Source organism: Salmo salar, chromosome ssa11 (genome assembly GCF_905237065.1).
Source record: "Salmo salar chromosome ssa11, Ssal_v3.1, whole genome shotgun sequence".
Taxonomy (NCBI): domain Eukaryota; kingdom Metazoa; phylum Chordata; class Actinopteri; order Salmoniformes; family Salmonidae; genus Salmo; species Salmo salar.
In genome coordinates, this window is record NC_059452.1 from 95911758 (window position 1) to 95938540 (window position 26783).

At 48.3% G+C, this 26783-nt stretch overlaps 1 protein-coding gene across 12 annotated transcripts in view; it reads right to left on the reverse strand.

Annotated features, from left to right (window-relative positions):
• Positions 1-26783, reverse strand: part of LOC106592083 (dachshund homolog 2) — a 312801-nt gene that overhangs the window by 61068 nt on the left and 224950 nt on the right. For 5 of the 12 annotated variants that reach the window (XM_045690131.1, XM_045690130.1, XM_045690128.1 and 2 more), the window contains exons 4-7: positions 17915-18067; positions 12837-13009; positions 10259-10418; positions 9457-9531 (exon numbers count right to left, since the gene is read on the reverse strand). In XM_045690131.1, the coding sequence (XP_045546087.1) occupies positions 9457-9531; positions 10259-10418; positions 12837-13009; positions 17915-18067 (561 nt within the window). The remainder of the gene's footprint in view (positions 1-9456; positions 9532-10258; positions 10419-12836; positions 13010-17914; positions 18068-26783) is intronic. The other 7 variants (XM_045690134.1, XM_045690133.1, XM_045690132.1 and 4 more) reach the window with 3 other exon arrangements.

A 26783-nucleotide genomic window follows, 5' to 3' on the forward strand; every position in this document is an offset into this window, starting at 1 on the left:
CCTGACCATCACAGAAATGTCATCTGCATACACCGACACTGCTATGCCTGTCAACACAATCCCTGCAGTCTCCTGCGTAGGAGGCCCAAAAATTTCAATGGCTAGTGTATATAACTGCCCCGATAGAGGGCATCCTTATCTAATGCCCCGTCTCACCCAGACTGGCCTACTCAGCCCCCCTCCCTCCTTGACCATACATGATGCCCCAGCATACAACATCTTCACACAAGTCAAAAACATTTCCCCAAACCCAAACACAGACATCCCATTAAACAGATACACATGGTCCACTCTATCAAAAGACCAGTCCAAAGTTCACATTAGAAACTCTCGACAAGTCCAACATGTCCCTGATTAAGAACATGTTTTCCGTGATTGAGCGTCCCAGTACACAATATGTCCAGTCCTTGTGTACTATAGTCCAGATGGGAGTTCAGTCTGTTATACGAGGACCTTGGCAAATATTTTGTAGTCCGCACAGAGCAATGCCACAGGCCTCCAGTACTTAAGTTCACACAAGTCCCCTTTAATGGGCAGGAGAGTCAGAGCCGCCTGACGGCAGCTCATTAGCAACTCTCCTTCCCCTGATGCACTCACGCAACACGCAAAAGAAGTCCAGTCCAATTATTCCCCAGAATGTTTTATAAATCTCCACTCGGAGTCCATCGACCCCCGGTGCACGGCCGGGGGACATCTGGGTTATGGCCTCTGCCAGTTCATGGTACAAAAGGGGAATGTCCATTTCATTCCTCTGTGCCAGAGAGAGCTTAGGGAGTTCTGCAAACAAAACCTGAGCACACATAGGATCACACAGTTCTGCCCTATACAACTCCGTATAAACCTCCACAGTCCGCTCATGCATCTCCCCCACCACAGAGGTCCCCCGCTCATCCGACAGCCGCAGACAATGCATTTCCTTGGCTTCACCACTCTGTCTTTCCAAACCAAAGGAGAAGGAGCTGGGAGCATCCATCTCCTTGAGCATGGAGAACCTAGGTCTTACAGGTGCTCCCTTTGCTTTAACCTGGAAAAAACTGCCCAGCTCCTTACATAATTCAGCTAAATTAGCCTGGAGGCCTACATTGCCTTGCCCCACCAGCTCTACCTCCACTTTATTGATACTACACTCGAGTTCCCCCACGACTCTCCTAGCCTCTGAGGATGAGAGAGCTGTATACTGTTGACAGAAAAGCAGAATTTTGACTTTTCCCACATCCCACCATTGACTCAGCGACTCATACTCATCTCTTCGCTGCCCCCATCTTTCCCAAAAAGTCTAGAAACCTGAGCAAGAAGTGGCATCTTGTAAGAACTTTACATTAAACTTCCAATAGGATGCCTGTCGAGGCCCTGGTGAAATAGACAGCCGAGCCATGGTTATGTGATGATCCAAAAGCCCACCGGGAGAATGGTAGCGCCCAACAGCCTATTGCTCTGATTTCTGGACATGTAAATCCAATCTTGTCTGGCTGCACTTACCCTAGCCCCAAAGACCTTCACCCATGTATACTGTCTTGTGTTGGGATGTCTAGTTCTCCAAACATCCACTAGGTCAGACTGACTAATGATGTCTCTTAACACCTCCACTGAGCCTGAATGAGGCTCCTCCCCATTTATATCTTTCGTAAAATCCATCGTTCAGTTCCAGTCTCCGCCGACCACCAGCGTCTCCTCAGGCGCTACCTGTGAGAGTTCCTGTCTAAGACACCTCTCTCCCTGTGTTAGGCACATGCACATTTATAAGGGCAAAACCCCTGTTGTTAATTTCTGCTTTTACTACAAGCAGTTTACACACCTCCTTTGAGGAGCCAATTTTTACGGCCAGACCTGGTGCAAAAAGGACTGCCACCCCTGCACTAACATTTGTTCCATGGCTCAGCACACTTGCCCCCTTCCTCCAGAGCCCCCAAACAACTTCATACATCACATCTCCTGCAGAAACAAGTACTTTCTTTTGTTTTACATATTCACCCAAAAGACTCCTCTTTCTCGCATCTCTGGTGCCATTTATAGGCTAGGGTCCTTTTTTCTCAATTTCCACCTGACTGACGTGCCCAAAGTAAACTGCCTGTTACTCAGGCCCAGAAGACAGAATATGCATAGAATTGGTATCATAGGAAATAAAACGCTTTGAAGTTTGTAGAAATGTTAAAATAATGTATGAGACTATAACACAATTGATATGGTAGCCGAAAATCCAAAGAAAAACCAACCGGAATATATTTTTTTGAGATCCCATGCTCTTTCAATGGAAAGCTATGGGTCCTATGCAATTCCAGCTCCCAGACTGCAATTCCTATGGCTTCCACTAGATGTCAACAGTCTTTGTTCAAGGTTTCAGGCTTGTTTCTTCCAAAACGAAGAATTTTGAGTTTTGGTACCGGGAGTCACAGTTGGAAATCAGTTTGAGGGCACGCGACGAAGAGGACACACACTTGCTAATTTTACTTTTCTATTGAACATACTTCCTTCCGTATGAAATATTATAGTTTAATTACATTTTAGGGTACCTGAGGATTAAACGTAGTTTGACTTGGATTCCTTTGTCTGCATGTTGAACGAGTGGATTACTGAAATCGATGGCGCCAACTAAACAGACCTTTTGGGATATAAAGAAGGATTTTATCTAACAAAACGACCATGAATGTTGTAGCTGGGACCCTTGGGATTGCAAACAGATGAAGATTTTCAAAAAGTAAGTGATTATTTAATCGCTATTTGTGATTTTCTGAAGCCTGTGCTGGTTGAAAAATATGTTGATGTGGGGCGCCGTCCTCAAACAATCACATGGTATGCTTTCGCTGTAAACGCCTATTGTAAATCGGACAATGCGGTTAGATTAACAATAATTTAAGCTTTTAACCGATATAAGATACTTGTATGTTCATAAATGTTTAATATTATGATTAGTTATTTGAATTGCGCGCCCTCCAATTTCACTGGATGTTGTCGACAGGTTTCCCGCTGATGGGACGCCTAGCCCTAAAAAGTTTTAAGCGAGTCTAACGCGAAGAGTCTCCATAAGAAGTGGGAGAAAAGCCAGCAAAGAAAGAGACCAATAGCAAAGCTCAAAAAGCCCCAGTTCCACATAAAAACTACTCAGCATCTGAAGGTAGACCGTTACGCACGGTTGTGACCCACTTCCTCAACCTAAAATGTTTCCTGGGTGAGAGGACACCATGCCACTCATTTTTCATAGCATGTTGTACTGATCTTACAAACTTTCCCGGATCGCAAAATAAGCTTCAAGATGAACCTTTTTCCTTTTAGTCTCATTCAGGAACCTTGACAGTTCCCTCACCATTTACTTTGACTCCTCTGCCTGACTGGCTGTCAGCTCTGAACCCATTGAGGAAGAGTCTGAAAAGAAAGCCTCCTCATCGCCCTCTTCCTCAGACTCACCTTCCTCCTCATCTCCATCTCCCATCCTGACTACCTGCCCTTTCTCGCTAGTCGGGGCCTACCCCCCCAGCAAAAGGGAAAGGTTCCTTAGTGCCTTTGACCACACCAGCTTCTCCCCTCCCACCTCCTTTCCCCTTTTTCCTTTCCCTCTTGACACCCTCCTCCACCACCCCTAGCCACTTGCCCTTCCCCACTATACTCTGCTCATCCACTAGCATAACCTGACTAGGCCCAGCCTCAGCTACACCACCATCTATAGCATGACTAGACCCAGCCTCAGCTACACCACCATCCATAGCATGACTAGACCCAGCCTCATCTACACCACCATCCATAACCTGACTAGACCCAGCCTCAGCTACACCACCATCTATAGCATGACTAGACCCAGCCTCAGCTACACCACCATCCATAGCATGACTAGGCCCAGCCTCAGCTACACCACCATCCATAGCATGACTAGACCCAGCCTCTGCCACACCACCATCCATAGCATGACTAGACCCAGCCTCAGCTACACCACCATCCATAGCATGACTAGACCCAGCCTCTGCCACACCACCATCCATAGCATGACTAGATCCAGCCTCAGCTACACCACCATCCATAGCATAACTAGACCCAGCCTCATCTACACCACCATCCATAACCTGACTAGACCCAGCCTCAGCTACACCACCATCCATAGCATGACAAGACCCAGCCTCAGCTACACCACCATCCATAGCCTGACTAGACCCAGCCTCATCTACACCACCATCCATAGCATAACTAGACCCAGCCTCATCTACACCACCATCTGTAGCATGACGAGACCCAGCCTCAGCTACACCACCATCCATAGCATAACTAGACCCAGCCTCATCTACACCACCATCCATAACCTGACTAGACCCAGCCTCATCTACACCACCATCCATAGCATAACTAGACCCAGCCTCATCTACACCACCATCCATAACCTGACTAGACCCAGCCTCATCTACACCACCATCCATAGCATGACTAGACCCAGCCTCAGCTACACCACCATCCATAGCATGACTAGACCCAGCCTCTGCTACACCACCATCCATAGCATAACTAGACCCAGCCTCAGCTACACCACCATCCATAGCATGACTAGACCCAGCCTCATCTACACCACCATCCATAGCATGACTAGACCCAGCCTCAGCTACACCCCCATCCATAGCATGACTAGACCCAGCCTCAGCTACACCCCCATCCATAGCATGACAAGACCCAGCCTCAGTTACAGCACCATCTGTAGCATGACTAGACCCAGCCTCTGCCACACCACCATCCATAGCCTGACTAGACCCAGCCTCAGCTACACCACCATCTATAGCATGACTAGACCCAGCCTCAGCTACACCACCATCTATAGCATGACAAGACCCAGCCTCAGTTACAGCACCATCTATAGCATGACCAGACCCAGCCTCATCTACACCACCATCCATAACCTGACTAGACCCAGCCTTAGTTACAGCACCATCTATAGCCTGACTAGACCCAGCCACGTCTACACCACCATCCATAGCATGACAAGACCCAGCCTCAGCTACACCACCATCCATAGCCTGACTAGACCCAGCCACATCTACACCACCCTCTATAGCATGACTATACCCAGCCTCATCTACACCACCATCCATAGCATGACTCGACCCAGGCTCAGCTACACCACCATCTATAACCTGACTAGACCCAGCCTCATCTACACCACCATCCATAGCATGACTAGACCCAGCCTCAGCTACACCACCATCTATAGCATGACTAGACCCAGCCTCAGCTACACCACCATCCATAGCATAACTAGACCCAGCCTCATCTACACCACCATCCATAACCTGACTAGACCCAGCCTCATCTACACCACCATCCATAGCCTGACTAGACCCAGCCTCATCTACAACACCATCCATAGCATGACTCGACCCAGGCTCAGCTACACCACCATATATAACCTGACTAGACCCAGCCTCATCTACACCACCATCCATAACCTGACTAGACCCAGCCTCATCTACACCACCATCCATAGCCTGACTAGACCCAGCCTCATCTACACCACCATCCATAGCATGACTAGACCCAGTCTCATCTACACCACCATCCATAGCATGACTAGACCCAGCCTCATCTACACCACCATCCATAGCCTGACTAGACCCAGCCTCAGCTACACCACCATCCATAGCATGACTAGACCCAGCCTCTGCTACACCACCATCCATTGCATAACTAGACCCAGCCTCAGCTACACCACCATCCATAGCATGACTAGACCCAGCCTCATCTACACCACCATCTATAACCTGACTAGACCCAGCCTCAGCTACACCACCATCCATAGCCTGACTAGACCCAGCCTCAGCTACACCACCATCTATAGCATGACTAGACCCAGCCTCAGCTACACCACCATCCAGAGCATGACTAGACCCAGCCTCATCTACACCACCATCCATAACCTGACTAGACCCAGCCTCAGTTACAGCACCATCCATAGCATGACTAGACCCAGCCTCCGCTACACCACCATCTATAGCATGACTAGACCCAGCCTCAGCTACACCACCATCCATAGCATGACTAGACCCAGCCTCAGCTACACCACCATCCATAGCATGACTAGACCCAGCCTCATCTACACCACCATCCATAGCATGACTAGGCCCAGTCTCAGCTGCCTGCGTCTCATGGCCACCTGCTTGTTGACCTTGATTTCCCCCACTGGTGCTGGTAACCTCACCTTGTCTATGGCCTTTATGTGGGCACGTAAAGTTCTTATGACCCAAATCCCCACACTCAAAACACCGTAGACTGTCTGTGCTGGAAAACCCTGCATAGAGCCCCTCCCCATGCCTCACTTTAAAATGCACATTTAACTGTTGCTCATTGTTATTCAGAAACATGAACACTTGCCTCCAGAACGAAACTACATGCTTAACGGCATCTGCCTGAAAACCTGCTGACAGTATACGAAAACCGTTAGCAAGCCTACCAAACCGACTCAGCTCTTTCCGGATATGATCATCCGTAATAAACGGAGGCAGATTCGCCACCCTAGTTGAAGGAGTTGAAAGAGTAGAAATCGGCACCAGCATACCAGCACATATTCCACTAGCAATCAGCCTACCCACCAAATGTATTCATCGCGCACACCACACCATTCAAAACCCCAGGAAAGTAAAACTATGTCCTCTTCGTCCCTAACTTTGAAAAAAAAGTGGGTACTGCTAAACTAACAGTGCGTTAACCCTCCAAAAATGGAAAGAAAACACCCAGGAGAGAATCAAGAAAATAAGTGACAGAGCCCTTTCACACCCTCTTAACTACAAAACACTCTCAGCCTGCACTGAGTGAGAAGGAGAGAGAGAGACAGAGAGACAGAGAGAGCAAGAGAGAGACAGAGAAGGAGAAAGAGAGCAAGACAGAAAGTGCAAGAGATAGCAAGAGAGAGAGATGGAAAGAGGGAGGGAGGGAGAGAGAGAGAGAGTGTGTCTCCCTGCCTGATCCCGGAGCCCCTCTGTCTGTCACAGACCTACATCCACAGATATTACAAGTTCTTCTCTCTTTTCTTCTTCCTTCTTTCTCTTCTCCCCCCTTTGGAAAATCACAGGCCGGCTCTCAACCAAACAATAACAGTGGGGTGAGGAGGAGGGGGAGGAGGAGTAAAAGGAGGGGGAGGAGGAGGAAAAGGAGGGGGAGGAGGAGGAGTAGGGGGAGGGGGAGGAGTAGGGGGAGGAGGATAATGGGGGTGTTTGGGGTGGATTATATTCCAGACACATTAATAAAATATGCTCACAGGCCAGGTGCGGCTGAATTTCTTTAAAGGTGCCCGGGGGTATCTTTTCTCTGTCTCAAGGCGGTAGTGTGTGCTGTGCATTAGATCTTTCCATCTGCCGGTTCCCAGACCCACAGTACAGCAGCAGGCACACAAACTGTCACACACACACACACACACACACACACACACACACACACACACACACACACACACACACACACACACACACACACACACACACACACACACACACACACACACACACACACAGCCACGCAAACATGCAAACACACACTGATACATGCTGACACACACCCTGTGTTGGCCCGTGATACAACGTTTGTGTGTGTGTGTGTGTGTGTGTGTGTGTGTGTGTGTGTGTGTGTGTGTGTGTGTGTGTGTGTGTGTGTGTGTGTGTGTGTGTGTGTGTTTGCATGCGTCGGGCCGCTGAGACTCACACCCTAACCACAAGCACTTCACTCCCAGTCTAGTAAATAAGCGCTTCGTAGATGTTCAATTAAGGCCCTAATTAAGTGATTAATTAAGACGGACTGTCCATGACGCTGATAGAGAGTGGTTCCAATGAGACGAAGAATGGGTGTACATTTCCATAATGAGCTCGTCTGGATGTGCTTGTGAAGGTGGCCTCTGTTACTGATGTAGCTGGGATGCTTTCACAGTGATCAGGAAATGACGGTAACACTGTGTTCATCCACAGTACTGTTACAGAGACTAAATACAGAACAGGGATGCTTTCACAGTGATCAGGAAATGACGGTAACACTGTGTTCATCCACAGTACTGTTACAGAGACTAAATACAGAACAGGGATGCTTTCACAGTGATCAGGAAATGACGGTAACACTGTGTTCATCCACAGTACTGTTACAGAGACTAAATACAGAACAGGAGCTCACCCCCAAAGAGGCTCTCAGGGGAATGTCTTTGACACATGTATTTAGTGTAAGACACATCCTGTTTGTATCAAACATGCACACAGAAACCACAGCCCCTACACGCACACACACGCACGTGCGCACACATGCACACACACACACACACACACACACAGACACACACACACACACACACACACACACACACACACACACACACACACACACACACACACACACACACACACACACACACACACACACACACACACACACACACACACACACACACACACACACAGGCCTCTTTTGGCCTGAACTCACAGGAGATCACTCTCCCCCTGTTAGCCAGCCCCCCTCCGAGGTTCCTACCTGGGCCTCCCTCCAGCCTAATTCCCCCTGATAGAGATGGATGCTTGGGGGTTACTGTGCCACGTTACTAATAATAGGAACTTGTTGCATAACAAAGGAGCGGGTAGTTGGGGGACAACTAGTAAAATGCTGTGATTCAGATGAATGGTCCGGTAGGAAGACACATCTCGACTTGGCTGTGTAATGTGTAATGACCACAGTAACCATGGTGCTGGGCACTGCATCTAGACACTACTTAACCCTGGTCCTTGATGTTCCCATGGCGCTCCGCACGCTGCCACCGGCTGAGTGTGACCGTCATTCTGACCCAAGTAAGTCTCAGCGACACGCTGGGTTGTGTTGTCCAGACAACACATTGATTCTCTCAATGTGGATTTAGATCCTTGTTTCTCATCAGACTATCAGATTCACTAACCACGATAACAGGGAGGGCTTTATCAAGCCTGGTAACACTAACCACGATAACAGGGAGGGCTTTATCAAGCCTGGTAACACTAACCACGATAACAGGGAGGGCTTTATCAAACCTGGTAACACTAACCACGATAACAGGGAGGGCTTTATCAAACCTGGTAACACTAACCACGATAACAGGGAGGGCTTTATCAAGCCTGGCGACACTAACCACGATAACAAGGAGGGCTTTATCAAACCTGGTAACACTAACCACGATAACAAGGAGGGCTTTACTACACTCCTTAACAATATGCTCTGTTTTTCTCTCTCTTTCTTTCTTTCTTTCTTTCTTTCTTTCTTTCTTTCTTTCTTTCTTTCTTTCTTTCTTTCTTTCTTTCTTTCTTTCTTTCTTTCTTTCTTTCTTTCTTTCTCTCTCTCACACACACACACACACACACACACACACACACACACACACACACACACACACACACACACACACACACACACACACACACACACACACACACACACACACACACACACACACACACACACACACACACACACAAACAAGCATACAGATACCTTTCTCTTTGAACATGTTTTTCATGTTGATTCCAGCCTCTCTGTCCCCAAGGTCTCCATCAACAGGATTCATCACTACACAAACAAACAGTGAAGTCAGTGAACAACATGTTTATATGCAGATGTCCGTCTTGGCCTGTTTATACAGTTTATTTATTTACAAACAACGGTCTAGAGAGAATGTGGGAGAGTGAGAGAGAGAGAAGAGAGAGAGAGGGAAAGTGAGAGAGAGAGAGAGAGAGAGAGAGAGAGAGAGAGAGAGAGAGAGAGAGGGAAAGTGAGAGAGAGAGAGAGAGAGAGAGAGAGAGAGAGAGAGAGAGAGAGAGAGGCATACCGAGAGACACAGAGAGATATAGAGAGGAGGAGAGGCAGAGAGACAGAGAGACAGGCATACAGAGAGACACAGAAATATATAGAGAGGAGGAGAGGCAGAAAGACAGGCATACAGAGAGACACAGAGAGATATAGAGAGGAGGAGAGGCAGAGAGACAGGCATACAGAGAGACACAGAGAGATATAGAGAGGAGGAGAGGCCGAGAGACAGAGAGACAGGCATACAGAGAGACACAGAGAGATATAGAGAGGAGGAGAGGCAGAGAGACAGGCATACAGAGAGACACAGAGAGATATAGAGAGGAGTAGAGGCAGAGACAGAGAGACAGGCATACAGAGAGACACAGAGAGATATAGAGAGGAGGAGAGGCAGAGAGACAGAGAGACAGGCATACAGAGAGACACAGAGAGATATAGAGAGGAGGAGAGGCAGAGAGACTGGAGAAAGAAAGATATGCTTGTGTCTCACCCAAGCGGTCGGGGGTGTGTTGGTGCGGGGCGGGGGAGCTGGAGGCACTGCTGCTGGGGTGTGAGGAGGGCTGGGAGCCCGGGCGAAGACCTTCCTCCATGGAGGGGGCTGGAGAAGGGCTGTCCTGGACACACTCCTGCCACAGAGACCGAGGGTCAGACTGATAAAGAGTTAATTCAGTAGAGTCACACACACACACACACACATTTATAAACACACACACACACACACATTTATAAACAAATACACACATAGCTAGCTATAACACATGTGGACACCTCACATCTGCTGGTCTTTCGTCCCTAACACTCCTAATGTCAGACAATCCAAATGGAGATTAAGCCCTCTCTCCTCCCCTCTTCTCTCCCTTCTCTCCTCTCTTCTCCCCTCTCTCCTTTCCTCTCTCCTCTCCTCTCTTCTCCCCTCTCTCCACTCTCCTCTCCTCTCCTCTTCCCTCTCTCCTCCCATCCACTCCTCTCCCCTCTCCTCTTCCCTCTTCCCTCTCTCCTCCCATCCTCTCCTCTCCCCTCTCTCCTCTCCTCTCCCCTCTCTCCTCCCATCCTCTCCCCTCTCTCCTTACCTCTCTCCTCTTCCTTCTCTCCTTCCCTCTTCTCCTCTCCCCTCTCTCCTTACCTCTCCCCTCTCTCCTCTCTCCTGTCCCCTCTTCCCACTCTCCTCTCCTCTCCTCTGATATCTATGTAGGGTAAGGCAAACAGGCCGGGGTGAGGGGGATGCTGGAAAAGTAAACAGCACCAGACGCTGCAATCTCCCTCTGCCATCTGCAATCCGGGTGGTACTATTTAAATAGAGGCGATCTATGGCCTGCCCTAGCCCCCCCCAGAAAACTAGGACTCTGTGGGCAGGACACAAAAAATGGACAACATACATGCCCCTCTGGAGCAGGTCACTAGAGGAAGGGTGCTGTGTCTGAGAAGTGAGTTGAATAGTCTGTGTTAGTGTCTGATTGAAAACAAATATACTACATTTATGTAGAAATTAATTCACTTAATCGATCAAGCTGATGCTGGAATAGCAAAGCAGTAGGATATTAAAAATATTTAAGAAAATATGTGTACTGTCTGTCTGTCTGGGTGTCTGTCTTTCTGGGTGTCAGTCTCTCTGGGTGTCGGTCTCTCTGGGTGTCGGTCTCTCTGGGTGTCTGTCTCTCTGGGTGTCTGTCTCTCTGGGTGTCGGTCTCTCTGGGTGTCTGTCTCTCTGGGTGTCTGTCTCTCTGGGTGTCTGTCTCTCTGGGTGTCTGTCTCTCTGTGTGTCGGTCTCTCTGGGCGTCTGTCTCTCTGGGCGTCTGTCTCTCTGGGTGTCTGTCTCTGGGTGTCTGTTTCTCTGGCTGTCTGTCTCTCTGGGTGTCTGCCTGTCTGGGTCTCTGTCTCTCTGGGTGTCTGTCTCTCTAGATGTCTGTATCTCTGGGTGTCTGTCTCTCTGGGCGTCTGTCTCTCTGGGCGTCTGTCTCTCTGGGTGTCTGTCTCTCTGTGTGTCTCCCTGGGTGTCTGTCTCTCTGGGTGTCTGTCTCTCTGGGTGTCTGTCTCTCTGGGTGTCTGTCTCTCTGGGTGTCTCTCTGGGTGTCTGTCTCTCTGGGTGTCTGTCTCTCTGGGTGTCGGTCTCTCTGTGTGTCTGTCTCTCTGGGTGTCGGTCTCTCTGGGTGTCGGTCTCTCTGGGTGTCTGTCTCTCTGGGTGTCTGTCTCTCTGGGTGTTTGTCTCTCTGGGTGTCGGTCTCTCTGGGTGTCTGTCTCTCTGGGTGTCTGTCTCTCTGGGTGTCTGTCTCTCTGGGTGTTTGTCTCTCTGGGTGTCGGTCTCTCTGGGTGTCTGTCTCTCTGTCTGTTTCTCTGGGTGTCGGTCTCTCTGGGTGTCTGTCTCTCTGTGTGTCTGTCTCTCTGGGTCTCGGTCTCTCTGTGTGTCGGTCTCTCTGGGTGTCGGTCTCTCTGTGTGTCTGTCTCTCTGTGTGTCGGTCTCTCTGGGTGTCGGTCTCTCTGTGTGTCTGTCTCTCTGGGTGTTGGTCTCTCTGTGTGTATTTGTGTAAATGCTATTTCCCCTGGCTGTACGGTAAGCCCCTGGCTGTCTCCGACATGAGCCGTGAGTCTCAGTGACAAACACTACCCTAGCAACACTACCCTAGCAGTCTGCCAACCCCCTTGGTAGGAAACGTCTACCCATCCTCTCTGTTCTGGCCTCGTGGGGAGATGGAAGGAAAGAATCTAATGTCGATATTAACATACTTTTCTATGTGGAATTATACTCATTACTAGTCTCTAGAGCTGAATTCTAGCCCTCTTCAACAGTGCTAATATGATAGCCACAGCTTAACATCCATTTTAAGGGGGATGAAAGTCACATCTGTACACTCTGTTATAATAGCACTAGTGGTGTAGTGAGCATTGTTGAAATACATTCACAGATGGGTGGTATGAATGAGGAATAAACCATAGGTATATGGCTTAAAGCCTACAGGTAATGTGACAGTCTTTGTATTCAGAGTGTTGGGTGAATTGCTACAGCGGCCTCGCAAAACAATGAGAATATCTCTAAAAGATGAACGTCTGTGAACATGAGTCCTTTTTCTTACCTTGATGACAGACGCTCCTCCTCTGGATAAGGGGCTGTGCATCTGAGCTGCGGCGGCCATGTTGGCAATGGTGTTCAGGTGGTTCATCTGGTTCATTGCCATGGCAACAGACGCAGGAGGCAGGCCGACGGGCAGCAGGGGGTGGGGCATCATCATGAAGGGTAGGTCCAGTCCTGCAGACAGAAAGAGTGAGAGGGAATGAGGGAGAGAGGGTGAGTCAGAGAGAGAGAGAGGGAAAGAGAGAGAGGGAGGGTGAGGGAGGGAGAGAGAGACAGAGAGAGAGGGAGGGTGAGGGAGAGAGAGACAGAGAGAGAGAGCGAGAGCGAGAGGGTGAGGGAGAGAGGAGGGTGAGGAAGAGAGAGAGAGAGAGAGAGGGAGAGAGGAAGAGAGATGGTGAGGGAGAAAAGAGTGAGAGAGAGAGAGGGGGAGGGTGAGAGAGAGGGAGAAGAAGGGGGAGGGAGAAAGAGAGAGAGAGAGTGAGAGAGATAGGGATAGAGAGAGAGAGAGAGAGAGAGAGAGAGAGAGAGAGAGCGGGAGGGTGAGGGAGGGAGGGAGAGACAGAGAGACAGAGAGTGAGAGGGTGAGGGTGAGGGAGGGAGGGAGAGAGAGAGAGGGAGGGTGAGAGAGAGAGAGAGAGAGAGAGGGGGAGGGTGAGGAAGAGAGAGAGAGAGAGATTGACAGAGGGAGAGATGGTGAGGGAGAAAGAGAGGGAGAGAGAGAGGGAGGGTGAGAGAGAGAGAGAAGGAGGGTGAGGAAGAGCGAGAGAGGGAGTGAGAGTGAGAGACGGAGAGAGATGGTGAGGGAGAAAGAGAGGGAAAGAAGGAGAGAGAAAGAGAGAGAGAGACAGAGAGGGATATGGCGAGGGAGAGAAAGAGATGAAGAGAGAGGGGGAGAGAGAAGGTGAGGGAAAGAGAGAGAGAAAGAGAGGAATGGAGAGAGAGAGAGTGTGGGAGAGAGAGAGGGTGAGAAAAGACACACGTACGCTGAATACAACACCTTACAGTGAAATGCTTACTTACAGGCTCTAACCAATAGTGCAAAAAAGGTATTAGGTGAACAATAGGTAAGTAAAGAAATAAAACAACAGTAAAAAGACATGCTATATACAGTAGCGAGGCTAAAAAGTTAGCGAGGCTACATACAGACACCGGTTAGTCAGGCTGATTGAGGTAGTATGTAGATGTAGATATGGTTAAAGTGACTATGCATATATGATGAACAGAGAGTAGCAGTAGCGTAAAAAGAGGGGTTGGCGGGTGGGTGGCGGGACACAATGCAGATAGCCCGATTAGCCAATGTCAGGGAGCACTGGTTGGTCGGGCCAATTGAGGTAGTATGTACATACATACATGAATGTATAGCTGAAGTGACTGTGCATAAATGGGTTTGGGTGAGAGTATGCTTAAAGTGGATTATTAATAGACACACCAGTGGATTATTAATAGACACCAGTGGATTATTAATAGACGCCCCTGTAGATTACTAAAAGACACCAGTAGATTATTAACAGACACCCCAGTGGATTATTAAAAGACACCAGTAGATTATAAATAGACACCACTATATTATTAATAGACACACCAGTAGATTATTAACAGACACCCCAGTAGATCATTAAAAGACACCAGTGGATTATTAATAGACACCCCAGTAGATCACTAAAAGACACCAGTAGATTATTAATAGACACACCAGTGGATTATTAATAGACACCAATAGATTATTAATAGACACCCCAGTAGATCATTAAAAGACACCAGTAGATTATTAATAGACACCAGCAGATTATTTATAGACAGCCCAGTAGATTATTAATAGACACCCCTAGATTATTAATAGACACCCCAGTAGATTAGTAATGCACACACCAGTGGATTATTAATATACACCCCAGTAGATTATTAATAGATACACCAGTGGATAATTAATAGACACCCCAGTAGATTATTAATAGACACCAGTAGATTATTTATAGACACCCCAGTAGATCATTAATAGACACCAGTAGATTATTAATAGACACCAGTAGATTATTCATAGACACCCCAGTGGATTATTAATAGACACCAGTAGATTATGAATAGACACCAGTAGATGATTAATAGACACCCCCAGTGGATTATTAATAGACACCCCAGTGGATTATTAATAGACACCAGTAGATTATTAATAGACACCCAGTGGATTATTAATAGACACCCATAGATTATTAATAGACACCCCAGTAGATTATTAAAAGACACCAGTAGTTTAATAATAGACACCAGTAGATTATTAATAGACACCACTAGATTATTAATAGACACACCAGTGGATTATTAATAGACACCAGTGGATTATTAATAGACACCCCTGTAGATTATTAAAAGACACCAGTATTTTATTAATAGACACCAGTAGATTATTAATAGACACGAGTAGATTATTAATAGACACCACTAGATTATTAATAGACACCCCAGTAGATTATTCTTTATTACATCTTAAATAAGCATGCCCCATTATAAAAATGTAGAACCAGGAACAGATATAGCCCTTGGTTCACTCCAGACCTGACTGCCCTTGACCAGCACAAAAACATCCTGTGGCGTACAGCATCAGCATCGAATAGCCCCCGCGATATGCAACTTTTCAGGGAAGTTAGGAACAAATATAAACAGGCAGTTAGGAAAGCAAAGGCTAGCTTTTTCAAACAGAAATTTTCATCCTGCAGCACAAACTCCAAAAAGTTCTGGGACACTGTAAAGTCCATGGAGAATAAGAGCATTTTTCTACAGCTGGCCTTGCTTTCCACCTGGCTACCCCTACCCCGGTCAACAGCCCTGCACCCCCACAGCCCAAGCCTCCCCATTTCTCTTTCACCCAAATCGAGATAGCTGATGTTCTGAAAGAGCTGCAAAACCTGGACCCCTACAAATCAGCCGGGCTAGACAATCTAGACCCTCTCTTTCTAAAATTATCTGCCAAAATTGTTGCAACCCCTATTACTAGCCTGTTCAACCTCTCTTTTGTATCGTCTGAGATCCCCAAAGATTGGAAAGCTGCCGTGGTCATCCCCCTCTTCAAAGGGGGAGACACTCTAGACCCAAACTGCTACAGGCCTATATCTATCCTACCCTGCCTTTCTAAGGTCTTCGAAAGCCAAGTTAACAAACAGATCACCGACCATTTCGAATCCCACCTTATCCTTCTCCGCTATGCAATCTGGTTTCCGAGCTGGTCATGGGTGCACCTCAGCCACACTCAAGGTCCTAAACGATATCATAACTGCCATAGATAAGAGACAATACTGTGCAGCTGTATTCATTGACCTGGCCAAGGATTCGACTCTGTCAATCACCACATTCTTATCGGCAGACTTAACATCCTTGGTTTCTCAAATTACTTCCTCGCCTGGTTCACCAACTACTTCTCAGACAGAGTTCAGTGTGTCAAATCGGAGGGCCTGTTGTCCGGACCTCTGGCAGTCTCTATGGGGGTGCCACAGGGTTCAATTCTCGGGCCGACTCTTTTCTCTGTATACATAAATGATGTCGCTCTTGCTGCTGGTGATTCTTTAATCCACCTCTACACAGACGACACCATTTTGTATACTACTGGCCCTTCTTTGGACACTGTGTTAACTAACCTCCAGACGAGCTTCAATGCAATACAACTCTCCTTACATGGCCTCAAACTGCTCTTAAATGCAAGTAAAACTAAATGCATGCTCTTCAACCGATCGCTGCCCACACCTGCCTGCCCGTCCAGCATCACTACTCTGGACGGTCCTGACTTAGAATATGTGGACAACTACAAATACCTAGATGTCTGGTTAGACTGTAAACTCTCCTTCCAGACTCACATTAAACATCTCCAATCCAAAATGAAATCTAGAATCGGCTTCCTATTTCACAACAATGCCTCCTTCACTCATGCTGCCAAACATACCCTCGTAAAACTGACTATCCTACCAATCCTCGACTTCGGCAATGTCATTTACAAAATAGCCTCCAACACTCTCCAACACTCTAACTGGATATAGTCTATTACAGTGCCATCCGTTTTGTCACCAAAGCCCCATACACTACCCACCACTGCGACCTGTACGCTCTCGTTGGCTGGCCCTCGCTTCATACTCGTCGCCAAACCCACTGGCTCCAGGTCATCTATAAGTCTTTGCTAGGTAAAGACCCGCCTTATCTCAGCTCACTGGTTACCATAGCAGCACCCACCCGTAGCACGCGCTCCAGCAGGTATATCTCACTGGTCACCCCCAAAGCCAATTCCTCTTTGGCCGCCTTTCCTTCCAGTTCTCTGCTGCCAATGACTGGAACGAACTGCAAAAATCACTGAAGCTGGAGACTCATATCTCCCTCACTAACTTTAAGCACCAGCTGTCAGAGCAGCTCACAGATCACTGCACCTGTACATAGCCCATCTGTAAATAGCACATTCAACTACCTCATCCCCCATACTGTTATTTATTTTATTTATCTTGCTCCTTTGCACCCCAGTATCTCTACTTGCACACTCATCTTCTGCACATCTATCACTCCAGTGTTTAATTGCTATATTGTAATTATTTCGCCACTATGGCCTATTTATTGCCTTTACCTCCCTTATCCTACCTCATTTGCAGACACTGTATATAGACTTTTCTATTGTGTTATTGACTGTATGCTTGTTTATTCCATGTGTAACTCTGTGTTGTTGTTTGTGTCGCAATGCTTTGCTTTATCTTGGCCAGGTCACAGTTGTAAATGAGAACTTGTTCTCAACTAGCTTACCTGGTTAAATAAAGGTGAAATAAAAATTATTAATAGACACCAGTAGATTATTAATAGACACACCATGGATGTTTAACTTTTTCATGCACAGTACATTAAGACACCTTAGTAGATATCTTTGTATCACTTTAACCATAGCACAGACAGGTGACCATACAGGGGGTAGTGACAGACTGAGGGAGACATGTGGAGAGAGGGGAAGGAGGGAGGCTGTGTGTGTGTGTGTGTGTGTGTGTGTGTGTGTGTGTGTGTGTGTGTGTGTGTGTGTGTTACATTATGTGTGTATTTGTGTTTGTGTGTGTGACTCACGGTTGGCCAATAGGTGGTTCTGCTGCAGGGAGTTGAGTTGGGAGCTGGACAGGCCGTGCTGCCCTGACAGGCCTGCGTGACCCAGGCTGTGGGCAGCACCAGAGGAGGGGGGAGACTGGAGCTTCTCTTTGTCCCAGGAGGACTCGCTGCCGCCTGGGGACACATACAGGGGCGACACGGTGAGCGGAGGGGAGGGAGGTGAGTGGGGGAGGCCACCTACAAAACAGCTCAGCTCAGCATCACACATCGCAATGGCATGAGACTAGGGTGGCCAGGGAAAGCACTGCCCTGCCTATGTAAATAGTCTGTAAACAACTACTGTAATGTAAACAACTACTGTAATGTAAACAACTACTGTAATGTAAACAACTACTGTAATGTAAACAACTTCTGTAATGTAAATGACTACTGTAAATCCCTGTGAGATCGACATTACATTCAGGTTCTGATACACCTGAGATATGGTACTGTATGGTGCTGTATGGTACTGTATGGTGCTGTATGGTGCTGAATGGTGCTGTATGGTGCTATATGGCGCTGAATAGTGCAGAATGGTGTTGTATGGTGCTGTATGATGCTGTATGGGACTGTATGGTACTGAATGGTGCTGTATGGTGCTGTATGGTGCTGTATGGTACTGAATGGTGCTGTATGGGACTGTATGGTACTGAATGGGACTGTATGGTACTGAATGGTGCTGTATGGTGCTGTATGGTACTTACTGTATGGTACTGAATGGGACTGTATGGTACTGAATGGTGCTGTATGGTGCTGACTGGTGCTGTATGGTGCTATATGGTGCTGAATGGTGCTGATTGGTGCTGAATGGTACTGTATTGTGCTGTATGGTGCTGTATGGTACTGAATGGTGCTGTATGGTGCTGAATGGTACTGTATGGTGCTGTATGGTACTGTATGGGACTGTATTGTGCTGAATGGTACTGTATGGTGCTGTATGGTACTATATGGTGCATGAATGGTGCTGATTGGTGCTGTATGGTGATGAATGGTGCTGTATGGTGCTGTATGGTGCTGCTAGCTAGCCAACTAGCCAACTAGCCAACTTCTACTGACTAGCAGCACTGTAGAAACTATTACATTACAACGGAACGACTTGATTGGTGTAGTGCTAGCTAGCTACATAGCTGTCTTTGCTGTCTTTGTATACAAGATAATTGTGTAGTTTAGAGTAATTAGTTTAGAGTAATTATCGAGGTTAGCTAGCCAGCCGCGCCGCGACGCCGTTGTCCAGACTTAGTCAACACACCTAGTCATCATCAAACCCACTGCTAGCTAGCCAACCTTTACTGACTAGCAGCACTGTAGAAACTATTACATTACAACGGAACGACTTGATTAGTGTAGTGCTAGCTAGCTACATAGCTACAGAGCTGTCTTTGCTGTCTTTGCTGTCTTTGTATATAAGATAATTGTGTAGTTTAGAGTAGTTTAGAGTAATTATCGAGGTTAGCTAGCCAGCCGCGCCGCGACGCGACGCCGTTGTCCAGACTTAGTCAACACACCTAGTCATCGTCAAACCCACTGCTAGCTAGCCAACCTTTACTGACTAGCGGCACTGTAGAAACGAATACATTACAATGGAACGATTTGACTAGTGCAGTGTTAGTTGACTTTGTCATAGTTTGATAATTGTGTAGTTTGGAGTAGTTTGGAGTAATTATCGAGGTTAGCTAGCTAGTCCCCCGCGACGAAAATAGGTTACCTAGCCAGCTACACGTTCAAACAAAGTCAACAACGCAGCCACTGCTAGCTAGCCTACTTCACCAGCCAGCAGTACTGTATCATCTTCGTCATTTTTAGTCAATAAAATTTTTGCAACGTAAGCTTAACTTTCTGAACATTCGAGAAGTGTAGTCCACTTGTCATTCCAATCTCCTTTGCATTAGCGTAGCCTCTTCTGTAGCCTGTCAACTATGTGTCTGTCTATCCCTGTTCTCTCCCCTCTGCACAGGCCACACAAACGCTTCACACCGCGTGGCCGCTGCCACTCTAACCTGGTGGTCCCAGCGCGCACGACCCACGTGGAGTTCCAGGTCTCCGGCAGCCTCTGGAACTGCCGGTCTGCGGCCAACAAGGCAGAGTTCATCTCAGCCTATGCTACCCTCCAGCACCTCGACTTCTTGGCACTGACGGAAACATGGATTACCACAGATAACACTGCTACTCCTACTGCTCTCTCCTCGTCTGCCCACGTGTTCTCGCATACCCCGAGAGCATCTGGCCAGCGGGGTGGTGGCACTGGAATCCTCATCTCTCCCAAGTGGACATTCTCTCTTTCTCCCCTGACCCATCTGTCTATCTCCTCACTTGAATTCCATGCTGTCACAGTTACCAGCCCTTTCAAGCTTAACATCCTTATCATTTATCGCCCTCCAGGTTCCCTTGGAGAGTTCATCAATGAGCTTGACAAGTTCCTTTCCTGAGGATGGCTCACCTCTCACAGTTCTGGGTGACTTTAACCTCCCCATGTCTACCTTTGACTCATTCCTCTCTGGCTCCTTCTTTCCACTCCTCTCCTCTTTTGACCTCACCCTCTCACCTTCCCCCCCCTACTCACAAGGCAGGCAATACACTTGACCTCATCTTTACTAGATGCTGTTCGTCCACTAATCTCATTGCAACTCCCCTCCAAGTCTCCGACCACTACCTTGTATCCTTTTCCCTCTCGCTCTCATCCAACACTTCTCACTCTGCCCCTACTCGGATGGTATTGCGCCGTCCCAACCTTCGCTCTCTCTCTCCCGCTACTCTCTCTATCATCTCTTCCCTCTGCTCAAACCTTCTCCAACCTATCCCCTGATTCTGCCTCCTCAACCCTCCTCTCCTCCCTTTCTGCATCCTTTGATTCTCTATGTCCCCTATCCTCCAGGCCGGCTCGGTCCTCCCCTCCTGCTCCGTGGCTCGACGACTCATTGCGAGCTCACAGAACAGGGCTCCGGGCAGCCGAGCGGAAATGGAGGAAAACTCACCTCCCTGCGGACCTGGCGTCCTTTCACTCCCTCCTCTCTACATTTTCCTCTTCTGTCTCTGCTGCTAAAGCCACTTTCTACCACTCTAAATTCCAAGCATCTGCCTCTAACCCTAGGAAGCTCTTTGCCACCTTCTCCTCCCTCCTGAATCCTCCTCCCCCTCCTCCCTCTCTGCGGATGACTTCGTCAACCATTTTGAAAAGAAGGTTGACGACATCCGATCCTCGTTTGCTAAGTCAAACGACACCGCTGGTCCTGCTCACACTGCCCTACCCTGTGCTTTGACCTCTTTCTCCCCTCTCTCTCCAGATGAAATCTCGCGTCTTGTGACGGCCGGCCGCACAACAACCTGCCCGCTTGACCCTATCCCCTCCTCTCTTCTCCAGACCATTTCCGGAGACCTTCTCCCTTACCTCACCTCGATCATCAACTCATCCTTGACCGCTGGCTACGTCCCTTCCGTCTTCAAGAGAGCGAGAGTTGCACCCCTTCTGAAAAAACCTACACTCGATCCCTCCGAAGTCAACAACTACAGACCAGTATCCCTTCTTTCTTTTCTCTCCAAAACTCTTGAACGTGCCGTCCTTGGCCAGCTCTCCTGCTATCTCTCTCAGAATGACCTTCTCGATCCAAATCAGTCAGGTTTCAAGGCTGGTCATTCAACTGAGACTGCTCTTCTCTGTGTCACGGAGGCTCTCCGCACTGCTAAAGCTAACTCTCTCTCCTCTGCTCTCATCCTCCTACACCTATCTGCTGCCTTTGATACGGTGAACCATCAGATCCTCCTCTCCACCCTCTCCGAGTTGGGCATCTCCGGCGCGGCCCACGCTTGGATTGCGTCCTACCTGACAGGTCGCTCCTACCAGGTGGCGTGGCGAGAATCTGTCTCCGCACCACGTGCTCTCACCACTGGTGTCCCCCAGGGCTCTGTTCTAGGCCCTCTCCTATTCTCGCTATACACCAAGTCACTTGGCTCCGTCATATCCTCACATGGTCTCTCCTATCATTGCTATGCAGACGACACACAATTAATCTTCTCCTTTCCCCCTTCTGATAACCAGGTGGCGAATCGCATCTCTGCATGTCTGGCAGACATATCAGTGTGGATGACGGATCACCACCTCAAGCTGAACCTCGGCAAGACGGAGCTGCTCTTCCTCCCGAGGAAGGACTGCCCGTTCCATGATCTCGCCATCACGGTTGACACCTCCATTGTGTCCTCCTCCCAGAGTGCTAAGAACCTTGGCGTGACCCTGGACAACACCCTGTCGTTCTCTACTAACATCAAGGAGGTGATCCGATCCTGTAGGTTCATGCTCTACAACATTCGCAGAGTACGACCCTGCCTCACACAGGAAGCGGCGCAGGTCCTAATCCAGGCACTTGTCATCTCCCGTCTGGATTACTGCAACTCGCTGTTGGCTGGGCTCCCTGCCTGTGCCATTAAACCCCTACAACTCATCCAGAACGCCGCAGCCCGTCTGGTGTTCAACCTTCCCAAGTTCTCTCACGTCACCCCGCTTCTCCGCTCTCTCCACTGGCTTCCTGTTGAAGCTCGCATCCGCTACAAGACCATGGTGCTTGCCTACGGAGCTGTGAGGGGAACGGCACCTCCGTACCTTCAGGCTCTGATCAGGCCCTACACCCAAGCAAGGGCACTGCGTTCATCCACCTCTGGCCTGCTCGACTCCCTACCTCTGAGGAAGCACAGTTCCCGCTCAGCCCAGTCAAAACTGTTCGCTGCTCTGGCACCCCAATGGTGGAACATGCTCCCTCACGACTCCAGGACAGCGGAGTCAATCACCACCTTCCGGAGACACCTGAAACCCCACCTCTTTAAGGAATACCTGGGATAGGATAAAGTAATCCTTCTAACCCCCCCTCCCAAAAAAAGATTTAGATGCACTATTGTAAAGTGGTTGTTCCACTGTATATCATAAGGTGAATCCACCAATTTGTAAGTCGCTCTGGATAAGAGCGTCTGCTAAATGACTTAAATGTAATTGTAAATGAATGGTGCTGAATGGTGCTCTATGGTGATGAATGGTACTGTATGGTGCTGTATGGTACTGTGTGGTACTGAGTGGTGCTGTATGGTGCTGTATGGTGCTGAATGGTGCTGTATGGTGCTATATGGTGCTGAATGGTGCTGATTGGTGCTGAATGGTACTGTATTGTGCTGTATGGTGCTGTATTGTACTGAATGGTGCTGTATGGTGCTGAATGGTACTGTATGGTGCTGAATGGTGCTGTATTTTACTGTATGGTGCTGTATAATGCTGAATTTTGCTGTATGGTACTATATGGAACTGTATGATGCTGAGTTTTGTTGTATTGTGCTGTATGGTACTGTATGACACAGTAGAGAACACCTGCTGTGACACACATGGTGGTGGGCCGTATTACTTACTTACAGACAGACAGACAGACAGACAGACAGACAGACAGACAGACAGACAGACAGACAGACAGACAGACAGACAGACAGACAGACAGACAGACAGACAGACAGACAGACAGACAGACAGACAGACAGACAGACAGACAGACAGACAGGCAGGTAAACAGACAGGCAGGCAGGCAGGCCATCCATTAGAACAAGGCAGAACGTGGCACAGGAAATCATCTATTTCCTGTCTACTCTCAGCTCCAGGCCATTATAAGGTTAACCCATTCCAGTCAATGTTATTCACGGCTGAGTGTCTCATATACATAAATAAATCAATAGAATGAAATGTAATGGAGGCCTAGTCGCTAGGAGACATAAAAATACTTCAATAGAATAATGAAGGGAGGGAAAAAATCTAACGAGAGGAATCGAAATCATTGTATAATTCTACCTAATAAGTAACTGAAGTCCTCTGAGTAAAATAACAGATGGTGTTTTTGCAACAGATTGCAGTGTGTGCTTCTTTTAACAATAATGCTAATTAAATTCTTCATCTGTAGAATTCCCTTCTTGTCAGTGGGGAGCCATTTGGATGGGAGAAAAAAACAAGCAGCTAAACTAATGGCCGAGGCCAACACCTCAGGGCAGGGCCACTCAGGAGCGTGTGAGCATGGGAGAGAGAGCATTGTTTAAAGCCTGCCAGTGGGTGTGAGCATGAGCATCCTACTGTGTTTGCCTATGACCGTGAAAGACAAAAATGTATATTTGGAGATATTTGGATATTTGTATAATGTATAGTATTTGTAAAAGCTTGGGGATGAAACATAAGACAGAGAGGAGGATGTCTGGGAGGATTGATGAAAACATGTAGGCTATTATCTCTATCCTGACGTCGTTATGAACGGTTTCATCATGTGTATACATTTACATTTTAGTCATTTAGCAGACGCTCTTATCCAGAGCGACTTACAGTAGTGAATACATTTCATACCTTTAAAAAAAAAAAATGCACGTACTGGTCCCCCGTGGGAATTGAACCTACAACCCTTGCATTGCAAACACCATGCTCTACCAACTGAGCCACACGGGACCACTATACACTTCATCTAAGTTATCCAATATTCTAAAACAGCACTGGAGAAGTTATAAGATGCCAGTGATCCTGGAAAGGATGAAAGCCCTTTTCAAACCAAAGACGAGAGCACTGAACAACGAAAATAAAGGCTTAGAGATGAATGTCTTCAAATCCGAGCCGCTCCAGGCTTTGGAGAGAATGTGGCCTGAAGGGCAGAGAGGAGAGCCAGGTCTAAGGAGAGCCGTGGCCTGAAGGGCAGAGAGGAGAGCCAGGTCTAAGGAGAGCCGTGGCCTGAAGGGCAGAGAGGAGAGCCAGGTCTAAGGAGAGCCGTGGCCTGAAGGGCAGAGAGGAGAGCCAGGTCTAAGGAGAGCCGTGGCCTGAAGGGCAGAGAGGAGAGCCAGGTCTAAGGAGAGAATGTGGCCTGAAGGGCAGAGAGGAGAGCCAGGTCTAAGGAGAGAATGTGGCCTGAAGGGCAGAGAGGAGAGCCAGGTCTAAGGAGAGAATGTGGCCTGAAGGGCAGAGAGGAGAGCCAGGTCTAAGGAGAGAATGTGGCCTGAAGGGCAGAGAGGAGAGCCAGGTCTAAGGAGAGCAGCTCACCCATAGTGGAGCCTCCTTCTCCTAATGCCGTATGTTGGAGGTCCAATAACTCAACCCATTGACCTTGGTGATCTGACCACTTCAGTGTCAGTTTGGCTCAGATGTGAAGTTCCCGTTGGAGCAGTATAACTGAGGACAGGGGTGTAAAAAACATCTCCAGCACTGGTGCTGATGTCCCATTTGGGCTACGTCCAAGGGCCCCCCCAGTGATGGCTGGAGTGTAATTAGCCAGAGACCATGCCAATGTGGAGAGAGAGAGAGAGAGCGAAAGAGAGACAGAAAGACGTAGAGTAAAGTGGAGAGAGAGACCGAGAGAGATGGCATTAAGGCGGATGTCAGTCACGCTTTGAGAATGTGTCCATCACAGTGCATCTCCTTAGCCCCTCACTGACAGAGAATGTGTCCATCACAGTGCATCTCCTTAGCCCCTCACTGACAGAGAATGTGTCCATCACAGTGCATCTCCTTAGCCCCTCACTGGCAGAGAATGTGTCCATCACAGTGCATCTCCTTAGCCCCTCACTGATAGAGAATGTGTCCATCACAGTGCATCTCCTTAGCCCCTCACTGACAGAGAATGTGTCCATCACAGTGCATCTCCTTAGCCCCTCACTGACAGAGAATGTGTCCATCACAGTGCATCTCCTTAGCCCCTCACTGATAGAGAATGTGTCCATCACAGTGCATCTCCTTAGCCCCTCACTGACAGAGAATGTGTCCATCACAGTGCATCTCCTTAGCCCCTCACTGATAGAGCTGGTTAACAGGATGCTTCAAAAAGCCCAGTGTAATTACACCACTAGCTCCTACATTACACTACACTGGACCTTAGACCCCACTCCTCTCCCTCCTCTCCCTCCCTCCCTTCCATAACCCAAACCTACACTAAACTACACTGGACCCTAGACCTCACTCCTCTCCCTCCTCTCCCTCCCTCCCTTCCATAACCCAAACCTACACTAAACTACACTGGACCCTAGACCCCACTCCTCTCCCTCCTCTCCTCTCCCTCCCTTCCATAACCCAAACCTACACTAAACTACACTGGACCCTAGACCTCACTCCTCTCCCTCCTCTCCCTCCCTTCCATAACCCAAACCTACACTAAACTACACTGGACCCTAGACCCCACTCCTCTCCCTCCATCCCTTCCATAACCCAAACCTACACTAAACTACACTGGACCCTAGACCCCACTCCTCTCCCTCCTCTCCCTCCCTCCCTCCCTTCCATAACCCAAACCTACACTAAACTACACTGGACCCTAGACCCCACTCTTCTCCCTCCTCTCCCTCCCTCCCTTCCATAACCCAAACCTACACTAAACTACACTGGACCCTAGACCCCACTCCTCTCCCTCCCTCCCTCCCTCCCTCCCTCCTCTCTCCCTCCCTCCCTCCCTCCCTCCTCCATAACCCAAACCTACACTAAACTACACTGGACCCTAGACCCCACTCTTCTCCCTCCTCTCCCTCCCTCCCTTAAATAACCCAAACATACACTAAACTAAACTACACTGGACCCTAGACCCCACTCCTCTCCCTTCCATAACCCTCTCTCCATCTTAGCCATCTCTCTCTATCTTTCATATATTTTTCTTTCTTTCTTTCTCTGTTATTTGGTCTATATCTACCTTCCTAATATCGAGTTGCACCCCCCCCACACTTTTGCTCTCAGAACAACCTCAATTCGTTGGGGCATGGACTCTACAAGGTGTCTAAAGCGTTCCACAGGGATGCTGGACCATGTTGACTCCAATGTTTCCCACAGTTGTGTCAAGTGGCTGGATGTTCTTTGGGTGGTGGACCATTCTTGATA